The 21115-nt window shown below is 49.5% G+C and overlaps 1 protein-coding gene across 1 annotated transcript in view; it reads right to left on the minus strand.

The window, feature by feature from the left end:
* LOC134381001 (uncharacterized) overlaps window positions 1-21115 on the minus strand; it is a 128215-nt gene that overhangs the window by 80698 nt on the left and 26402 nt on the right. Inside the window, exons 11-22 of the mRNA XM_063101096.1 lie at window positions 19085-19270; window positions 18794-18946; window positions 17028-17172; window positions 14561-14719; window positions 12721-12845; window positions 10625-10804; window positions 6349-6504; window positions 5903-6087; window positions 4811-4993; window positions 4311-4402; window positions 2096-2259; window positions 197-356 (exon numbers count right to left, since the gene is read on the minus strand). Of these exons, the coding sequence (XP_062957166.1) occupies window positions 197-356; window positions 2096-2259; window positions 4311-4402; window positions 4811-4993; window positions 5903-6087; window positions 6349-6504; window positions 10625-10804; window positions 12721-12845; window positions 14561-14719; window positions 17028-17172; window positions 18794-18946; window positions 19085-19270 (1888 nt within the window). The remainder of the gene's footprint in view (window positions 1-196; window positions 357-2095; window positions 2260-4310; window positions 4403-4810; window positions 4994-5902; window positions 6088-6348; window positions 6505-10624; window positions 10805-12720; window positions 12846-14560; window positions 14720-17027; window positions 17173-18793; window positions 18947-19084; window positions 19271-21115) is intronic.

Raw genomic sequence — 21115 nt, forward strand, 5'->3', positions numbered from 1 at the left:
CGGTGTCTGCTGGGGAGCCTCCTGCTGGTTTTCTTATCTCTAAGCCTGTGGTTCCTGGTCCATAAAATGGGGCTGGACTTAGTGCTGGCCTCAGAAGGTCCCTGAGGAATCCACAGAATAACATGCTGCAGGTGGCTGGCCCTGGGTCTGGCATGTGGCAAGGGGCATGGTGAGCAGGGAGGGGCATTGTCATTACCGTCCAGCTCGACTTTCTTCTTGGGATGGAGAAACCTGAGCCGGAACTTCCTCTGGGGCACGCTGTAGCTGATGTCCACCCCGACGTCCCTTGGCACTTCCGACCCGGGTGTGCCCATGAACAGGTGGGCCATGGCTGCCTCTGGGAACCAGCTGTCCTTCTGGAAACAGCAGAGTCCTCGAGATTGAGAAAGCACCCTTACCGGTCCTGAGGTTCCCTCTCTTCCCAAGAGAAGACCCCCAACCTTCAAAACTTTGAACTCTCATCCTCATCCTTGAATTTGCAAGAGAAGAACCCAATCACGGATCTCTTGGGCTCTAAAATAGTATCCTGGGGAAGAGCGAAGCTCTGTGCAAGAGCCCAGGACCAGCTATAGGGTCTCAATTTACTCGGCAAATGGCCAGGGAGAAGCGCGGTACCCTGCGTAGTCCCCGCACGTCCCTTTAACCATCTCCACGTGTCCATGTCCCTGTTTTTGCAAGCTTTGCTCTTCATGGCTGGCATCTGAGTCCCCCAGAACATCTCCTTCCAGCACTGGAGTCAAAAATCCCAGCTGCGTAGCTTGAAGGGGACAAACTCTGAGTTGCACCTTATGCGCCAGGGCCCCCCACAGGATCAGGCTAAGGCTGTGACTTCAGCTGACATCCCTCCTTCCCTGTCCTAACTTCTCCATTCTCTTACTGGTCCTCCTGGAGCATTTCTTGATAAATCACTTTTACCCCAATCCTAGGCTCAAGTCTGCTCCTGGGAAAATGCAGTTTCAGACACAAGCCCCCTTCTATGACTCTGAGTCAGCATATGTGTCCTCGCCACCAGTAAAGAGTCACTGCTGTGTATGAAGGACAGCGTCTAGCACAGGGAGGATGGCTGAGCGTAGACACACAGTCCCTGCCCTCGTAGAGCCTACATCCCAGCAGGGAGGCACATGCCCACCGGACACGAGAACAGATAAGATGGCGGCTGATAAGTGGTGCTGTGCTTACAAAGTCGGCAGATAAAGGGGTCTACCAGGGGTGACTGTTCTAGACAGGGTAGTCAGGGAAGGTCACCTCTGGTGGGGGGGGTTGGGAGGGGAATCTGAGGAGACTTGAAGGCAGCAAGGGAAGGAGTTAGGTGGATGTCTGGGACAAGAGCATTCCCAGCAGAGGAAACAGTTAGTGCAAAGGCCCTGGGGCAGGAATGTGCTTGGCACAGAGAAAAGATGCTGGAGTGTCTGAAGGGCAATAAGCCTGGTGAAGAGTTGTGGGAAGAGGCCAACAGGAGCTGGATCGTGGAAAGCCTGTCGGTCAGGGGGTCTGGCTTCTACTCTGAGGGTAATGGGAGCTGTCAGAGGGTTCTGAGCAGAGCAGGAACACGATCCATTTGGGGTTTTGGAAGGTATGTCTGGCCACTGGTGGAGAACAGATGGTAAGGACACAAGAGTGGGATCTGAGAGGTTAGACAGGAGGCTGTTGAGTGCCTACTTTGGAGCAGGCACTGGGGACATGGGTGAGAAAATCAGGCCCTAGACCTGTCCCCAGGAACTGAGTGACTAGTGGGAAGCACAGACATTAACCATCTTTACAAACAAACATAAAAGTGATCAAAAATAAGAAACGTGGTCTTGTTAGAGCAAGTAACAAAGGAACATGATGTACTTTGGAGTAACCAGGGCAGGCTTCCCTGAGGAGGTGACCCCTGAACTGAGATCTGAAGATTGCTTCAGAGTTAATGAGTCATAGAGCCCTAGACAGAGAATCAGCATGTGCAAATTTTCTGGGGCAGGAGGGAGCCTATAGCAGCACCAGCCCAGCTCAAGAGCCCCAGAGAGGAGCCCATGTCCTTGTGGGTGAGCTTCAGTGTTGACCTAGGGAGACCCACAACCTGCTGGGAAATAAGGGGCCACTGCATAGGGTCCACCTGGGGGTCGAGGGTACAGGCAGCTTCCAGCAGATACTGTCGGAGCCCCGGGTCCTGCTTCTTCAGCGTCACAGCCGCAAACACAGGCACTGAGAGCAGGTAGGGCTGACCAGCTGCCGGCCAGGTCACTTCAGTGCACAGCCGCCAGCCCCAGGTGTCGGACACTGCGGAGAAAGGCAACCAGGCAGCACAGGTCCCCAGAGAGCCGGGCGCTTGGGCTGTGGGCCCATGGCTGTCCACATCAGCAAAGAAAGAGCTTCTCTTAATTTCTTTTGAGAAACAGGATTGTGTAGACATTAATCCTGTAAGGCAGTACCGTGTAGACCAGAGTTTCTCTACCTCTCAGCACTATCGATGTTATGAGCTGGATCATTCTCTTTTAGGGGGCTGTCCTGTGTATTATGGGACATTTAGCAACATCCCTGGCCTCTCTCCACTAGATGCCAGTGGCAAACCCCCCACCTCATTGCCAAATGTCCCCTAGGGGGCAAAAGGCTCCTGGTTGAGAACGCCTAGTTAGATTTTAAGAGTATAAAGCACTACAGTGTAATACACAGGCTCGTGAGCAGATTGCCTGGGTTCAAATTCCAACTTTCATACTTCCCAGCTGTGTGATGTGACCTTGGACAAATTACTTAACATCTCTGTGCTCTGTGCTTCTCGTCTGTAAACAGGTAATGATAATAGTTCCTGCCTCATCGTGTAGCCGTGAGCATGAACAGGTCAGTGAGTGTTTAGAACAGTGCCTGACCTACAATAATAAGTGTTTTTACCCTGATTACGAAAACATAGTCATTGCAGAACATTAGAAAGTTCAGAAACGTTTTTTAAAGTCTTCTGTACATATGTTATACAGTCATCCCTCAGTGTTGGAGGGAGATTGGTTCCAGGACCCCCCACAGATACCTAAATCTGCAAGTCCCTGATATAAAATGGTGTAGAATTTGCATATAAACTACATACGTCCCCTTATACTTTAAATCATCTCTAGATTACTTATAATACCTAAAACAATTCAAATGCTGTGTATAGTTGTTACACTGTATTTTTTATTTGTATTATTTTTTGGTGTTGTATTGTTTTGTATTGGTTTTTTTTTCCAAAATATTTTTAATCCACAGTTAAATTGTGGGTGCGGAACCCATGGACACAGAGGGCCAACTGTACTTTCAAAAGTTTATTTACAATCCTAGATGCAACCTACATACAAAAAAAGAAAGAAAGAAAAGAAAATCATCCAGAAGAAAATTCATATCTGTTCATTAAATAGACCCCTCACCTACCCTATTCAAAAAATGATTGCAAGACCTGCTATATTTGGAATATTCCCTTCCCATCTTTTTACTCAGTTGAGATCATATTTTTTAAATTTTATCACTTCTCACTTGATGTTACTATCAAGGAATTTTCTCATGTTATTAAAATACCTCATTCATTACAGGGCTTAAAAGTTATGAGACATATCAATAATTTACTAGATCAGTAGTCAGCAAACTTTCTGTAAAGGGTCAGAGAGTAAACATTTTAGGCTTTGCAGTCCATATGGCTTCTATCACAACTAGTCAGCTCTACTGTTATAGGACAAAAGCAGCCACAGACAATATGTAACTGAATGGATGTGGTCATGTTCCAATAAAACTTTGTTTCTAGACACTGATATTTGAATTTTATAAAATTTGCATGTAATGAAATATTATTCTTTTTTTTTTTTTTTTAAAGATGACCGGTAAGGGGATCTTAACCCTTGACTTGGTGTTGTCAGCACCACGCTCAGCCAGCGAGCTAACCAGCCATCCCTATATGGGATCCGAACCCGGGGCCTTGGTATTCTCAACACCGCACTCTCCCGAGTGAGCCACGGGCCGGCCCGAAATATTATTCTTTTAATTCTTTTTTAACCATTAAAAAATGTAAAATCCTATACTTAGTCCACAGGCCTTTTTAATAAGCCATTTTGCCCATTGCTGGATATTTGAGTTGCTTTCAATTTTTGCTCTTGTAAATTATTATGCAATGGACATCTTTGTGCACATGGCACGTAAAAGTGATTTTGGTTTGCTCCCATAAGGTAGGGTTCTAGAAGAGGAATCATTGAGCGGAGGGGAATAAATACTTTTATTGCAGAAAAGCAACTCTGGGATTTGGAGCAGACATCATCCTCCTCAGCCCCCAGGATGCCCATTTGGGACGATGGCACACAGGCCCTGCTGCCTACCTTCCTTGCTGGTACAGGATTGGGCCTCGGAAGGGCTGTGGACGTGATTGAGGCTCCTCGCACCATCCCCAGTGATAAGAAACAGCTTAGAGCTGGGTGGGGAAAGAGGAACAGCCCAGACAAGTCATTTTCACTCATTCTTCAGGATGAATAACGTCATGAGCTACTAGAACTTGGCACTGGGGCAAATTCCACCCTGAGCAGGGCAGCACCCCATCCAGTCCCTGTCATAGACACACACCCCCTCATTGATACATGTGCACATGTGCTCTCTTGCACGCTCACATTCACAGACACACAATCACCATGCAGTCAAGGCACACCCTCACGCACACATATGCTCATGGCACACTCACATGCACACATGATCATACACGTTCTCACACATGCATGCGGGTGCTCATGCACACACGTTCACACCCTCTCACACATCTGATCTCACACACGCTCACCCTCAGACACACGCTCACGGCTCCCTCCCACAGGTGCAGGACGCCCACCTAAAGCTTAGCAGCTCCGCAGCCTCCTCGGGTGTGTTCAGATGCACCTTGAAGTCCCGGCCCTTCCTCGCCTGGATCCCACCGTCCAGGCTGGCACTGCCACGGATGCCGGTCACCCACCTCAGCCCGGCCTGCCCCAGGGCGCCTGCCGTGCCCATCTGAGCCGAAATCTGGAGCAGGGCACTGAGGGAGAGGCACAGGCCAGCTGCATCCCACAGGTCCCAGTGGCCACAACCCCAGCGCCGACCTGCTGCCACCACCCCCTGGCTGTCCTCCGCAGGCCTGAGCCAGAGCAGCCCTGCACCACGGCCCCGCTGGCCACATGCTCCCTGTGCACCAAGCACTTTCCAATCCTTACCATCATTAGTCCATCTCACAGATGGGAAAGCAGAGGCTCAGAGAGGTGAAACTACCTGTTTGGGTCCCACAGCTGGGACACAGGACATGGCTGGGATGAACCCCTGCTGTCTGAGTGCGAGCCCAATCTGTGACAAAGAGCAGCCTGTGCAGGACATCCATGTTCCCCACATCAGACCCAGACACAAGGACGGCTCAGCTGAGTGGCCAGGGACAGACACCCAGAATCAAGGCCATAACAGGCTCCAGAATTGGTCCAAGCATTGTACAAATTCTGCTCCAATGCTTTCATGCCGTGTGGCCCTGGGCAACCGCCATCCCTGCTTTGAGCCTCAGTTTCCTCACCAGTTAGTGGAATAGGAAACGGCTGCCTCACTGGGTGACCATCCAGGTCTAGTGGGCTTGGGGCTGGCTCATCTCGGTGGCTCCTCTCCTCACTTCCCCTTGGAACAGAGTAGAGTGGAGGGAAGAGCATGGGGCTGCAGAATCAGACCACAGATGCTGTGCAACAGTGGCAAGTGCCTTCGCCTCTCTGAGCCTCAGTAAAGTGGGCCTAAGAGCCCAGGATCTCCGCACACAGTCTCTTGGCATAATAAACAACGGAATTAGGGGTGGGCTGCAGAAGAGGGATCCCCTCTGGCCCATGCACATACCCCAGCACCCCCAGCTCTCTGCAGCCCTCTACAGGGAGAGGCCCCCATCCCCTACCCATCCCAGCCCTGAGGAGCCAGCTACCTGGGCTTGACATAACCGTTCACAGAGAAATCTGAGCGCTGCTGGAAGTCGGCAGTTCCTCGGACCCGGATGTTGATGGCGACTGAGGCATTTAGGGTCAGCCGAGCTGGGAGGCCGGACACGGTGGGAAAGACAAGCTCCTCTGTAGCCAGGCCCAGCCTCCGGTTCACCTGCACCTCCTGCCCCTGTGGCCAAAGAACTGTGACAGGGCACATGGACACCCTGGCTGAGAGCCTCAGTTATCCTCAGAGGGCACATTATCCCCAGTTTCCAGATGAGGAAACTGAGGCCACAAACAGATAAAAGAGGTCCCCACCCAAGGCCACAGAGCTAGAAAGGGGTGGAGCCGGGATTTGAACTTGGGCAGTCTGGCTACAAATTTCATGTGTTTAAGTGCTTTGCCAAAGTGTTAAAGGGGAATCACCAGGGGGTGGGGGGAGAGGCACCTTCAGGAGCTGGATGGTGAGCTCGGCCAGGTTCAGGGACTGGCGCTTCATGTGGCTCCCCATCGCCCCGCAGTTCACGAAGCTCAGCTCGTGCCCAAACACCTTCACGCTCAACTCGCATCGCAGTGCCCGCCGCATGCCACGACTCTGCACGACCTGAGGGAGAACCCAGACTGGTCACACAGGACAGGGTTGGGGTTAGCAGGTGCAAAGCACCTGGACTTGGGGGGGGAGGGGTGGCTAGAGAGAAAGATCGAGGACTCGTGGGGTTCAGGACAGGGCTTGGAAAACTCAAGGCCCATGAACTAAATCCCACCTCCAGATGTACTTTCTATGACCTGCACAGTACTGTCCAGTGTCCAAGGCAGTGTGTGTGTGTATTTAAATAAATATTTTATTTTTGAATGAGTTTAGATACACAGAAAAATTGCAAAGATAGTACAGAGAGTTCCCCTATACCCTTCACCCTGTTCCCCCTACTGACATCTTATATCACCAGGATGCATAGTGAAAACTAGCAAATCAACAATGGTATGTTACTATTAACTAACTCCAGTTTTCATGTGGATTTCACCCATTTTTCCATTAATGAATGTTCTCTTTCTATTTCAGGATCCAATCCAGGAAAGCACATTATATCTAGTTGCCATGCCTCCTTGGTCTCTGATTGTGATTCTTTCTTAGTCTTTCACTGTTTTACATGCTGTGTGCATTTTTTACAAACTGAATTTGTTCCCAACATTTAAATATCGGGGGATTTTATCTAAAATCCAGATCTGCGGCTTCTCGAAAAAGAGAAATATTTGCCTGCCAACCCCCCACAAGGGGACAAGAAGTGGTGAATGCTGAGCAGAGGCTGCTACTTTCAGCTAAGGCATGTGCTTGCACTGTTAGCCACAGTCCCTACCACTCCCTATTGTGTCTCCAACACTGAGGCCAAGTATCTGTTGCCATTCATCGCTGTGCTTGTGCAAAATATTTTTTGGGATATGTCTTTACGAAAATTGAGAAAATAATGAGGGGATTGAACATTCTAAGAAAAAATATTTATACCCAGCCCACCTCCCTCATTCAGGTTACTTGCTGACCCCAGCTCTAGTCCAAGATGCTTTTAATGGCACTGTCAATGTGCTCATATTTGGTGGTTAGTAAACAGTGAATATGTGAACAAACTCCCCAGCCACCCACCTTGATCACCACCAGATGTACATGACAATGACATTTTACAAGAGCAACAAGTTGCCAACCATCTAAGTGTCCATCAAGGGGAACGTGGTTATGTAATCTGTGGCCCCCACCCACAGAATGGATATTAAAATGTAAGCTCACAGTGAGTTTCTAGTAAGAAAATGATCAAGTAACAATATGAAGTGAAAAACCAGGCAAAAGACACGCATACCCTGCATCCCTACTGATGTGTAAATGATAGATCTTCAAAATGTTTATGGAAAGATTCATATTATTTTTAATTCTATTTTTCCACAAACTTTTCAAAGTACCCTTGTACATACATTCACCAAAAGGGCATGCTCAAGAATATTCATAGGACAATTTATAATAGCCGAAACTACCCCAAAGCCCATCAAAGGTCGAATAAATGGATAAAGAAATTGTTATATGTTCACACAATGGAATACTACACAGAAATGAGAATGGACAAATTGTAAGTACGTGCAACAGCATAGATGAATCTCACAAATTTTATGCAAAAGAAGTCAGACACCAAAAAAGAGTGCCTGAGCCAAAAGGTAGAAACAACCCAAGTGTCCATCAAAGGATAAACAGAAAAACAAATTATAGAATATGGTGGAATATTATTTAGCCCTAAACAGAAATGCAGTATTGATACATACCACAATATGGATGAACCCTGAAGACATTATGCTAAGTGAAAGAAGCCAGACACGAAAGGTCAAATATTGTATGATTCTACTTACATGAAATATCCAGAATAGGCAAATCCACAGAGACAGAAATCTGATTTGTGGTTGCCAGGGACTAGGAGAAGGGGGTTATGGGGGAGGACTGCTTAATGGGTACAGGGTCTCCTTTGGGTGTGATGAAAATGTTCTGGAACTAGATAGAGGTGGTGGTGGCACCACTGTGAATGTACGAAATACCACAGACTTGTTCACTTTAAAGTGGTTAATTTTATGTGAATTTCATCTTTATTTTTTAAAAGAGTCCATGCTGAATTCATATAAAGTTTGCAAAAGGAACTGCATGTGACTTCTACTGCCAACCAAATTGAAGTAACTGGGACAGGATTTATCCTCCCATGTGGACCAGCCTGGAACCCAGATGAAACAGATTAACCAATGGTTTCCAAGACACCAGACACCAAGCAACACCAGATAATGAACCTCTAGAGACAAGAATAAGTAAGTGAGCCCAGCTGACTGCCTGGAGAGGGTGTCCAGGCTGTGACGCAGGGAGGGGGACCAAAGCTGGGCAAGGAGGACTCCCTGAGTTGAAGAGCTGAGGGTCTGGGGAGACCAAGGTGGCCGGACTTCGCAGGGCAGAGCGTAAGAGAAGAGAGAGCTGCACAGAGAGAACATTCTGGAGATTTGCAGGTTTTCAGGAAATCCCTGTGACATCACATTAGGCAAAGACTTCTGAGCTACAACACCCAAAGCACTATCCATAAAAGAAATGAATAAACTTGAGTTCATCAAAATCAAGAACTTCAGCTCTTCAAAAGACGCAATTAAGAGAACAAAAACACACACCACAGACCTGGAGAAAAGATTTCCAAGTCGTATATCTGACAAAGGACATGTTTCCAGAATATATAAAAAATTTTCAAAACTCAATAATAAGAAAATGATTTAACAAAATAAAATGAGCAAAATATTGGAACATACACTTCACCAAAGAAGACATATGGATAGCAAATAAGACATGAAAAGATGCCCAACATCATTAGTCATTAGGGAAAAGCAAACCAAAGCCACAAGATACTCCCACACACTACTGGAATAGCTAAAATTAAAAAGTCTAACCACACCAAGTGTTGGTGAGGATCTGGAGAAAATGAAACTCTCATATGCTGCTGGTGGAATAAAAATGGTACAACCACTTTGGAAAACAGTTTAGCAGATTCTGAAAAAATTAAACGTGTACCTACCATATGATCCAGCCACTCCTACATATACATCTAAAAGAAATGAAAGCATATGTCCGTACAAAGACTTGTACACAAATGTTCCTAGCAGCTTTATTTTTAATAGCCAAACCTTGGAAATAACTCAAATGTCCATCAACAGGTGAATGGATAAATATGGTACACTCATATGATGAAATACAACTCAGCAATAAAAAGAAATAAACATTAGTATACCCTACAACATGGATGAATCTCAAAATAATTATGCTGAATGAAAGAAGCCAAACAAAAAAGAATATATGCTTTTTTAAAAAAGCACATGTTGCATAATGCAATTTATGTAACAGTCTAGAAAATGCAACTAATCTATAATGACAGAAGTATAGTATAATCTATACTCTCAGTAGTTACTGGAAATGGGGACGAAGGAAGGAATTATTAAGGTGCACAAGGAAACTTTGGGGGTGATAGATTTTTTCATTAGCTTTATTATGGGGATGGTTTCATGTCAGACTTACCCAACTACACACTTTCCGTGTCATTTATCGTGTGCCAATTATACCTCAGCAAAGCTGATTGTTAAAAAGTAGAACTAATTGATGCTGACAGAAGTCAGAACCCTTGTTAGTGATTACTCTTGGTTAGGGATGGGTTGTAACTATGGGAGGAGGGCAGAAGGGGGGTCTCTGGGGTGCCGATGATGGTTTGGGTGCTGGCTACGTGGATGTGTGGAGTTGGTGGACATGCATCAAGCTGTTCACTTACAATGTAGGGATTTTTCTACATGCAGGTTCTACTTCACTAAACAGTTTTTTGTTTTTTTTTTTTTTTTCCAAAAGATGACCGGTAAGGGGATCTTAACCCTTGACTGGGTGTTGTCATCACCATGCTCAGCCAGTGAGCGAACCGACGGCCATCCCTATATAGGATCCAAACCTGTGGCCTTGGTGTTATCAGCACCGCACTCTCCCGAGTGAGCCACGGGCCGGCCCTGCTAAACAGTTTTTTAATGTACTGCTCACTACTCAGATATGACCGGCAGCTTATTTTTGTAAGCGTCAGAGTTCATAGCTGCCTGAATCCCAAGTCTGAAAGCCAAGCAAGAGCCCCAGAATGTTGGGGGCCAGGCATGCCTGGTGGGAGCAGCGGGGACATGGCTTCTTCCCCTACCTTCTGCTGTAGGTCTCTCATCTTTCTGGCTCTTTCTCCCGGACACTCAGGGCTGGCTGGCTGTGATGCAGGCCCTGGTTCTGGTCCCAGGGGGTGTGTCTCCTCTTCCTGTCCCCAGAATGACTTCTGGCCAAACAGTCTGCGGGCGATTTCCTCAGCATTTTCCAGCCGGAGCCCCAACTGGGGAGGGAAGCCAGGGGCTCAGGGCAGAGCAACTCAGTCACGCAGTGATCGAGATGATCAAGCACTTTGGGGTTGGGGGCTTGGGCAGGGAACCCTGAAGTCTTGAGCAGGGCACTCTGCGCTCCCCAGGGTCCATCTGGGCTCAGGTAAAGGACGGCAACACTGGGAAATGCCTCGAACTCATAATTGCTTGGCAGACACCACACAGCAAGAATTCCTACCGATTCTTTAAGACCTGGTTCAAATGTCACAGCCCCTAGGAAGCCTTCCCTGAGCTCCCACATCACTCCCTTCCCACATCCCCCACCCCCAGGCCAAATCTATCACTCTTCTGCCTGAGTCTTTAGCATACAACCCCAAGGTCATGCACAGACACTAATGTGAGTCTCCTTTGCATGATCTTTGATGAGGAAAGGGACTTACGTCTCATTCATTAGGCACCCTCCAGGCCCAGCCTGGTTGTTTCTCAAAATCTGATGGATGATTGAATGGACACTTCCTTTTGTCCCTCCTTCCTTCCATCTGTCCATTCATCCAGCCATCTGTTCACCTGTCCTTTCACCCTCCCCATTCACCCATCCATCTACCCACCCACCAGCCCACCTTCCATCTTTTCTGTCTTTTGTTCCATCCATCCATCTTTCCTTCCACCCAGCCAGCCATCCATCGCATTCATCCATCCATCTACTTCTCCTTCTTTCCATCTGCTCTTCCTTCCCTCCTTCCATCCAGACATTTCTGACAGCATTTGGAGAGAAATCACTAGAAGGTCAGCACTTGGCAGATCTGAACCCATCACTCAGCTGGCAAAGTTTGGGTAAGCGGCCCTGTTTCTCATAAATCAGGAAGGGTAGGGATAGAGCACAGAGCACCCTCCCTCAGTCAAGCTCCAGAGGCCTGGGGGAAGGGGAAGGAAGGGCCTCAAGGTAATCCATTTGCTGGATGCAGGACCTCAGAGGTGTTCCCGCTTCTGTCAGCAGATGCTCAAATCACATCGTGTCACTCCCCAGCCTAAAACCCTTCCACAACCCGGCCCTGCCGCCTCCCTGCCCTCCTATCTCACCACCGTCCTACTCTACTCCTGTTCCTCGAACACCCCAAGCCCTTTCTCTTCCTGGGATCTTTGCACTTACTGGTACCCCTGCCTGGAAGGCTCTTACCTGAGCTCTGCAAACAGCTGCACATGCTCACCCTTCAGGTCTTAGGTCAAACTTCACCTCCCTGCGTGCACTATTTAAAGTTGCCATCGTATCATCAGTGTGTTTACATGTTTCTTATCTGTCTACCTCTCTGGGCTGCGAGCACCAAGAGGGCAGGGGCCATGTCTCTCTAGTTATATTTCTAGAGCCCAGCACAGTGCGTGGTACAATGTCAGATAAAGGATGAATATTCGCACAGTGGAGCGTGGGTAGGTGGATGAATAAATATGGATGGATGGATGGATGGATGTGGACAGACATGAATGGAAGGCTGGATGGACGAGTAGGAGAATAGATGAATAGAGGGGTGTATGAGAGGGTAGGAGGGTGGATGGATGGATGGACAGACGGACAGATGGACAGATGGGAGAGTGGTGTGTGGATGAATGGGTGAATGAGTGTATAAATGAATGGGTAACTGGATGGATGGATGAGAGGGATGGATGAATGGGTGGACAGATGTGTGGAAGGAAGGAAGGACGGATAGAGGGATGTGGGTGAATGGATGGAGGTGAATAGATGATATGTGGATGTATTTATAGGTGGTTGGGTGAACAGAAGGGTGGAAAAATGAGTAGGTGGATGGATGTAGAGGGTTGGGGGCTGAACAACGGAGGCAAGGGATAGAGGGATAGACAGATGGATGGAGGGGATAATTTCTGGGCCCAAGTCCAGGAGAGGCCCTGGGGAGACTGCAGCAAGGCTCCCTCTTACATCCAGGAGGTTGAAGGCACGGCCTGCGGCATGGACGGTCAGGTTGACTGTGGCAGAACGAGGAAGGAAGGAGGCGGGAGAGAAGAGAAGGGTCCTCTCCAGGTTGGCTCCCACGCTGCCAGATGCTAGCAGAAAGGAAAGAGGGTCGGCACGTTCTGCACTCCTCACAGGACAGGGTCTGGCTCCTGAGGGGACACCGCTCGAGACAGGGCCAGACGTGTGGCTGCATCTCCCCGGCCGGGAAGCAAAACAGCCTTAAGTCTTATCCAGGACAGAGGGTCACACTCACCCAAGTATGCTGAGGCGGGGACGAGGCGCCCAGAGCTCCCACTCCCACTCCCACCCTGACTCCCCACAACGGTGGAGGCGGTTTAGGAGATCCCCTCTTTGATTCTCTAGCGATTACTACAGAGGCAGTCTCGGTGTGAAACTAATCTCTCTCCTAACACAGGAGAAGGCAGTGCTCAAAATCCACGGCCCTAACCGGGCGACAGAATCAGGGGAATTCAAGAACAGGGTTTCATCATCGCTACGGTGCTTTTCAGGGCCACCTTCTCTTTACAGAGAGTTAACCTGATGTTCTAGGAGCCGCAGTGATAGCAAGTCTCGTTTTAAAAACAAGTTTAAAAGAGCCAATTTAGAGAAAAGGTGGAAGTATTCAGTTCAACAAAGAACAGCATCAGTCTGGTAAACGCACCTAACGCGGAGCAGGGAGGCCACTTCTGCTTGAACCTCAGCCCCTAGCTGGGATCACTCTGAACTTCTGCCGGCCTTTTGCGCTCAGCTGTGTTACTTTTGCATTCAGCCAATCACAGCGGCCACCTTCAGCCAATCACAGCAGCCACTTTTAGCCAATCACAGCACCACCTTCAGCCAATCACAGCAGCCACCTTCAGCCAATCACAGCACCACCTTCAGCCAATCACAGCAGCCAGCTTCAGCCAATCACAGCAGCCAGCTTCAGCCAATCACAGCAGCCACCTTCAGCCAATCACAGCACCACCTTCAGCCAATCACAGCAGCCACCTTCAGCCAATCACAGCAGCCACCTTTAGCCAATCACAGCACCACCTTCAGCCAATCACAGCACCACCTTCAGCCAATCACAGCAGCCACCTTCAGCCAATCACAGCAGCTACCTTCAGCCAATCACAGCAGCCACCTTCAGCCAATCACAGCAGCCACCTTCAGCCAATCACAGCAGCCACCTTCAGCCTATCACAGCACCACCTTCAGCCAATCACAGCAGCCATCTTCAGCCAATCACAGCAGCCATCTTCAGCCTATCACAGCAGCCACCTTCAGCCAATCACAGCAACCTCACTTCAGCCAATCACAGCAGCCACTTTTAGCCAATCACAGCAGCCACTCTTCGGTCAATCACAGGCTGCCAACTGGCTGCCGACTGATCACCCAGTCCACATAAGACAAACACTGAGCAGAACCGATCAGGTTGTTTCTGTCTGTCACTTCCTTTCCTCGGCTACAAATACGACCTGCACCTGTGGTGGGGCGGCCCTTCTGAACCCTTTTCGGTGCAGACTGGTGTCTGATTCTAGACTCCTTCACCAATTCCCATGTAAATTTTCTTTGTTTCCTATCTCAACCAGGTAATTCATTTCGTTTTGCTGACAAGCCGAATGCAATGAAATGTCCTACATGAACAGCAGGTGCTGTGGGTCTATCGCAACGCATCAAGCAGGCTAAATAGTAAATGTAAATATAAATGTTGTCAATATAGGAAACAACGCCTTTGATCCATATGCCCTCAGGAGTTGGAGTTCTGGGGTCCCCAAGACTGTGGCCAGAGCAGGACAGAGGCTGCCCAGGATGGCCATACCTGAGCGGAAGGTCACATCAGAATAGGACGAGTGTTTCCAGATCTCCGGGTGGAACTCCTGGCTGAGGATGTCCTCAGGGAGGGCATCCCGAAGGGCCCACTTCAGGGGATCGTCCGTCTCCAGCAGCTGCAGGAAGTGACTCCACACGAAGGAGCCCACTGGAGTGGAGTCACAACCAGTGGGGAGGGCAGGGGTGGGCAGTGAGGAACAGGGCTGGAGCTGGCACAGTCCAGACAAAAGACCTTCCAGCCCCCATCCCACGTCCTGCTCTTGCCACACACCAGGGGCTTCTCTGAGGTGTAGTTCCGGAGACCCACAACCTCTCTGAAGAAACGATGGCAAACAGCAGTGCCTCCATGGAACGCGGAAATCTAGCCTGTGCATGGAATTCTGTTATGTGCTTTCCAGAGGGGAAAGAGAAGTATTGTGGGGAAATCCTGGCTTGAAAGTCAGAGCGGAGTCTGTATCCCAGTTCCAACACTTGGGGTGGTCACTCCACCTCTCTGAGCCTCGGTTTCCTCATCTGTGAAATGGGGGAGTCAGACCTGATTTCAAATCCTAGTTCTACTACTTACAAGTGTGGCCTGAGATGGTCACTCCACCTCTCTGAGCCTGTTTCTCCACCTGTAAAATGAACTAATGACTCATCTCACAGGGCTGTTTGTGAAGATCATTCAAAAGCACAGCCTAGCCCTAAAAGACTAAGTATGCTTTGGGGTTGGCAAAGGGGCGATGGGCAATCCATGATGGGGACACCCTCAGGGTCCCTGGAGGGATAAAGATCAAATTAAAACATAATGGGAATGAGGACAATAGGGGAGGTTAGAGTCTAACAGGAACCCCCAGACCTCTTGGTTATCTCAAGCTCTCAGAAGGCCCAGCAGGGAGCTTCTGGAACAGTCTACCATAGGACCCAAATGGCTTTTGGGTGATAAGGCACTTACTTGTTCCCACTGGGCAACACAGCCAGGTACCCCAAGACCTCTGTTGAGGGAAGCCCCTTGGCTGATCCCCTGGGAGAGGGCTTAACTGCCTACTTGGTTTGATTCATGACAAATGCAGCCCCCTCCCCACACCCACCACCCACAAATCACACCCCATGCTTGAAACTACCAGCTCAAAGAGCTGCATCTTCCAGTAGTGCCATTTCTTCAGAAGGTAATTCAGCAACAACACATCAGACTTTCAAATGTGCACACGCTTCACCTCAGCAATTTCTCTTCTGGGAAATTATCCCAAAGTTAGATTAACACAAGGTCCAAAGGTGGATGCACAAGGAGGTTTGTTTTGGTCATTGATTCTAACAGCAAAAGACCAGAAACAACCTAAATGCCCATCAGTGGGACTGGTGAAATGGATTATGGTACAAGCTCCCAGCAGCACATCATACAGCCGATAAGAGTCCACAGGCCCTGACGTGGAAAGGGTTCCCAGACATGTTAAAGGCAAACATCAACAAACACAACAGCATGTACAACATGATCCTGAGTTGCTGCTGTTGTTACAGAGATATATACAGATGCTCATCAATGCATAAAAGTTCTGATGTGATAAACAAGAGAACTGTCCACAGTGAATGCCTTCAGGAAACAGGACTTGGGGCTGGGGGAGGAGGAAGGAAGAATTTAATTTTCACTTATCCCTTGCCCACCACTTTGAAGTTTTGACCACATGGTTATGCTGCAATGATAATAATAGTAGTGATCATAACATAAAAAGCAACAGTTACACATATAACACTTGTAACTGTTCTAAACATCTTCGTGTATTAACTCATTTTATGCTCTCAGCACTCTGTGAGGGAAGTACTATTGTTATCCCCATTTCACAGGTGTAGAAATGGAGGCTCACAAAGGTATAGTAACGTGTCCAAGGCCATACAGGTAGAAAATGGCTGACCTGGAATTTGAACCCAGGCTCTCAACACACTGTGCATTATAGGAGTTTTTTATTTGTTTTTTTTAATTCAGCTCAACTTAGTTTTTGAATTTATGCCTTTGGGGTCAAGAACTATGCTCAGAAGCCTCTTGTTTAAAGGGAATTCACTGACCCCAGAAGGGATCTGAAATTCATAGACACTGTCCCTCCTCTGTCTCAGGTCTCTCTTTAAGGTACTGTGTCATGATCTGACCAGAGCTAGAAGGGACCTCAGTAACTCCCATCCCATTTTACAGATTAGGAAACTGAAGATCAGAGAGAAGAACCAACTTCTCCAGGGTTCCCCAATGGCAGAATGGGGACTGGAATTGCCATGCAGAGGAGAGAGGTAGAAAGGGCCACTTATCCAGATGTTGTGGCAAGAGAAGGCGGGGGGGGGGAGTTGGAAGGGGACAGGACAACACCTGAAAGGTGGAGGGTAAGGATGCCCCCAGACCCCCTGCACCCACCAAGAGGTGCCTGGGGCCAGTTCCCCCCAACATCTCCTCCCCATCCCCCCACCCCTGACACACACACTGTCCTGCTCACCCTGGGTGGACTGCTCGCTTGCCTGCATGCGCCGCACCTGGGCAAACACCTCCTCACCAGGGCACCTCATCAAGGCCAGATAGGCATTGATGCGGATCTCAGCATCCTCTTCAGGGGTTTGGTACAGACGGGAGAGCACAGATCGCTGGCTTGGGCAGAAGGAAGGCCATCATCTGGGGCCCACCTGCCTCCACCCAGGAAGGTGATGTCCCCTGGCTCTGCAGGCAGCCTGGCTGCCTGTCCCCACCTCTCCCAACATCTCCACTGTAGGAGGTCTCCCTGACACATTCTCACCTGTGGCCCAGATGCAGGAAGTAAGTAGGGGTTCCCCAGTTCTCTACCAGCCCCAGCCCAGATCCTTGTCAATTTCCATCCATAACAATACACAAACAAATGGGCATGGCTGCATTCCAATAAAACAAAAGCAGCACAAAATACACACAGGAGGCATTTTCAAAACATCTGGGCATTCCGGGCTCCCTTTCTAAGCAAGCCACCTCCCCAACTCTGTCACTTTCTCCCTCAACACCTATTGGCTCCCCTCACAGCACAGCCACCCCACCCCACCCCACCCATTCACATGACAAATATTTACTGAGCACCTACTATGCACCTGGCACTGTGCTAGGTGACGGCCATGAGCAAGACCAACCTGGCTCTTGTCCACCTGAAGCTGACATTCTAGAGCAGGGAGACAACAGTAAACAAGGTTAACATGTGACATATATGACCCATTAGATGATGAAAAACACTAAAGAGGGAAAATAAAATGGGGAAAAAGGACCAGAGGCATGAGAGACCTGGAAGGTTCAATTTCGGGTGAAATAGTCAGGGGAAAGCTTACAGTGAAAGTGATCTTTAAGCAACGTAGGCAAAGGAGTGAAGTCTGGGGACATCCAGAGGAAAGGTGTTCTAGGAAGAGGGTCAGCATGTGCAAAGGGCCTGGGGCAAAAGGGGGCCTGACGTGTGTGAGGAACAACAGAGAGAACAATGTGGCTGGAGAGGATGGGGGCATGACAGTAGGAGATGAGGCCAAGAGGTGCTAGCAGGTCAGAGGTCAGATCACACAGGGAGTAGTATGTCACTGTAAGGACTTTGACTTTGACTCTGAGTGTATGTGTGTATGGAAGAGGTGCTACTAGTCCAGGATCAGAAACTATTTCTGTAAAGGGACCAATAATAACTATCTTAGCCTTTCCAGGCCATGAAGTCTCTCTTGCAAAGACTCATCTCTACAGTTGTAGCAAAAAAGCAGCCACACCTGGCCAGTCAGCTCAGTTGGTTAGAGCACAGTGTTGATGACACCAAGGTCCAGGGTTCAATTCCCCATACCAGTCAGCTGCCAAAAATAAAATTAAAAAAAGCAGCCACAGACAACACACAACTGAGTGGACATGGCTGTGTGCCAATAAAACTTTATTTACAAAAGCAGACAGCAGATCAGGAGGTAGCCCCTGGCCCATAGCCCCTGGCCCATAGTTTGCCAACCACTGCAGTAGAGGGTTTGGAGCACAGATGCTGTTGGCAATCGTATGCTTATTTTTGTGTTTATTTGATTAATAATCTGCCCCCCACCAGACACAGGCTCCGTGAGAATGGAAACCCACTACTTGGTCATGCTAGGGCCTAGTCTGTGCCTAGCACATAGTAGGTGCTCAGTAAATACGTGATGACCGAATGAATGAATGAAGAAGTGAATTAAACAGTGGTTCAAGACCCACCATCACCCAATCCCAACCCTAGTTAAACACCATGCAGGGGCTCACATCTGCAGAGCAGGGGACCCTCCGGAAGGCCTGGATGGCCCCCAGCCGGATCTCAGGGGCGCTGCTCCCCAGCGACGCGCAAGCTTTCAGCATGGAGGTGAGAGCCGTGGCTGCCAGGCCGGCATTGCCAATGGCCTTCAGCACAAGCTGGAGCTGAAACAAGACGGCAGCAGGGACATGAGGCCCAGGGGGCACCCAGCCCCCCACCCCGCTCAGCCTGGGGCTCGCCAACCTGGCTCAGGCCCCACTGAGGGGCCTGGGGCCAGTGCCTGGGATGTTGGCTGTTCTTACCCGGCCGGCATCCACAGACTCCTGAGAGGTACAGTTCGTACCCAACGCCTCTCCCAGGATCCTCACAAAGGAGCTGACACCTGGCAGCTGGTCGCAGGGCCCATCCAGAGAAGCACAGAGGTTGTGCACCAGGGCGGAGGTGCCAAGGAAGGCACTGGGGCTGGCCCTCAGGGTCTGCAGCAGAGGCTGGGGACAGACACCGGCCCCATCCCCACCCTGAGTAGGCTGGTAAGTGTTTCTTCGCAGGCTGCGCCCTGACTGCAGGCAGATTCACCCTGTGCACTTCCTAAAAATATGGAAAAAATGGGCACTTCCCCCACCCGCGCGAGTCTGAATAGATTGGTCTGTGCCTGGAGCATCTTTAAAAGCACCCCAGGTGACTTTCATGTGCATCCAGGATGGAGAACAGCACAATAGGGCCAAGTGGGGACAGGGATGTTGGCTAATGTCTGGAGACATTTTGGTTGTCACAACCAGAGGTGGAGAAGGGTATGGCATCTATCGAGAAGAGACCAGGGACACTGCTAAATACTCTCTGATACACAGGACAGCTCCCACCCCCCACACCTTACCCCCAGTGAAGAATTATCTAGCCCCAAATGTCAACAGTGCTGAGACTGAGAGACCCCAGGCTAAATCCCCAGTGTGGGACAGCAGGGTAAAGATTTCTGAGTGGAACATGGTACAGAATCCTGGACAAAGTGTCAGAGCCCAGCCCAGATGTATGAGATGTGCAGAAATAAAAGCAAAGTTATCTCTTTGCAAACAACTGGCAAAATGATGGAGCCAGCTTCTGCCACCAAACAGCTCTCCTCCCTTCTGCAAAGTTGTACAAGAGATAAACTGTCTCACCTGGAACTGTGGGATCCCCGAGGGGAGGCTGCAGTCCCTCTGTGTACCCACACCTCCAGGGCCTGCCACCCAACCCAGCCAGTGTCACCCAAATAGCATCACCTGCCTCTGACTGCAGGAATGAGAGAGAAGGGCTAGTGGCAGCTGGGGAGGGCTCCCAGGCCACTGCGTCCGTGCTTGTCAGCTGGGTGACTGGGGCCACTATCAACATAAATAACCCTGAAAGCATAGACGTAGTCCCATGAAGTAAGACAATTAGGAAGTGAAGTTTCTCCAATTGCAAATTTACATCCTTTAATGTCTGAAATGACTGTGTTGAACCAGCTCAAAAACTGCCTGCATATCTGGTGATCAGCTCCCAGGCGTGACTGTCAAGACCCTTCCTCTGAGTTTTGATGTCCAACCCTCCTGCCCTCCTGCCCCACCCTACATGCATGCTGGGCCCCTTGGGCAGAAGGAGACCCCAGCCCTCCTCTGGGAGCCAGGCTGTCCCACCTGCCCGACTCTACCAGTACCCATCTCTTGTGAGGGCCTTGCTGCAGTGGCCAGCAGTGTGGGCAGAGTCTGACTAGGGTCATTTCTGGCTGCTGGAAAGAGTCCACCACTCAGATGCCAAGCCACCCCTCTCACCCTCCTCCCACCCCCCATCACTGAAGCCTTCTTGGAGAAAAAGGCAAACAGGAGAGGGGCTCACATCACCTCTACTGTCATTTCCATTTTGCAGAGGAGGAAGCCGAGACACAGAGAGGTTAGGTAACTTGCCTCAGATCACCCAGCCAGTACATAGTGGAGTGGACTTAACCTTAGAGGGTCTGACTGCCTGCCAGGCTTTACCCCCACACTCACTGCTTCTTGAAATGCAAATTCTAGATTCACTCCAGAAAAAGGAGGCCCAGGGGCACTGGGTGTAACCAGTGCCTCTAAGCCAGACCCACCACTCCAGAACAGGGACCGCCTGGAAGCGGTGGGGAGATACAGTCTCTGCCCCGTGGACTCCTTGCTTGGATTCATGATTCTTCACCAGGTCTGCATGACTATACAATGCTGTGAACACACCGTGCAAGGCATTCACGCAGCGTCTGTGTGTGTGCATCTCAGTGTGCGTGTGTTTTGTAATCCCAGTGTCAGTGAGGGTGTGTGATCCCATGCGGGTGCGCATGTGTCTCAGTGCGTGCATGT

Source organism: Cynocephalus volans, chromosome 6 (genome assembly GCF_027409185.1).
Source record: "Cynocephalus volans isolate mCynVol1 chromosome 6, mCynVol1.pri, whole genome shotgun sequence".
Lineage (NCBI taxonomy): Eukaryota > Metazoa > Chordata > Mammalia > Dermoptera > Cynocephalidae > Cynocephalus > Cynocephalus volans.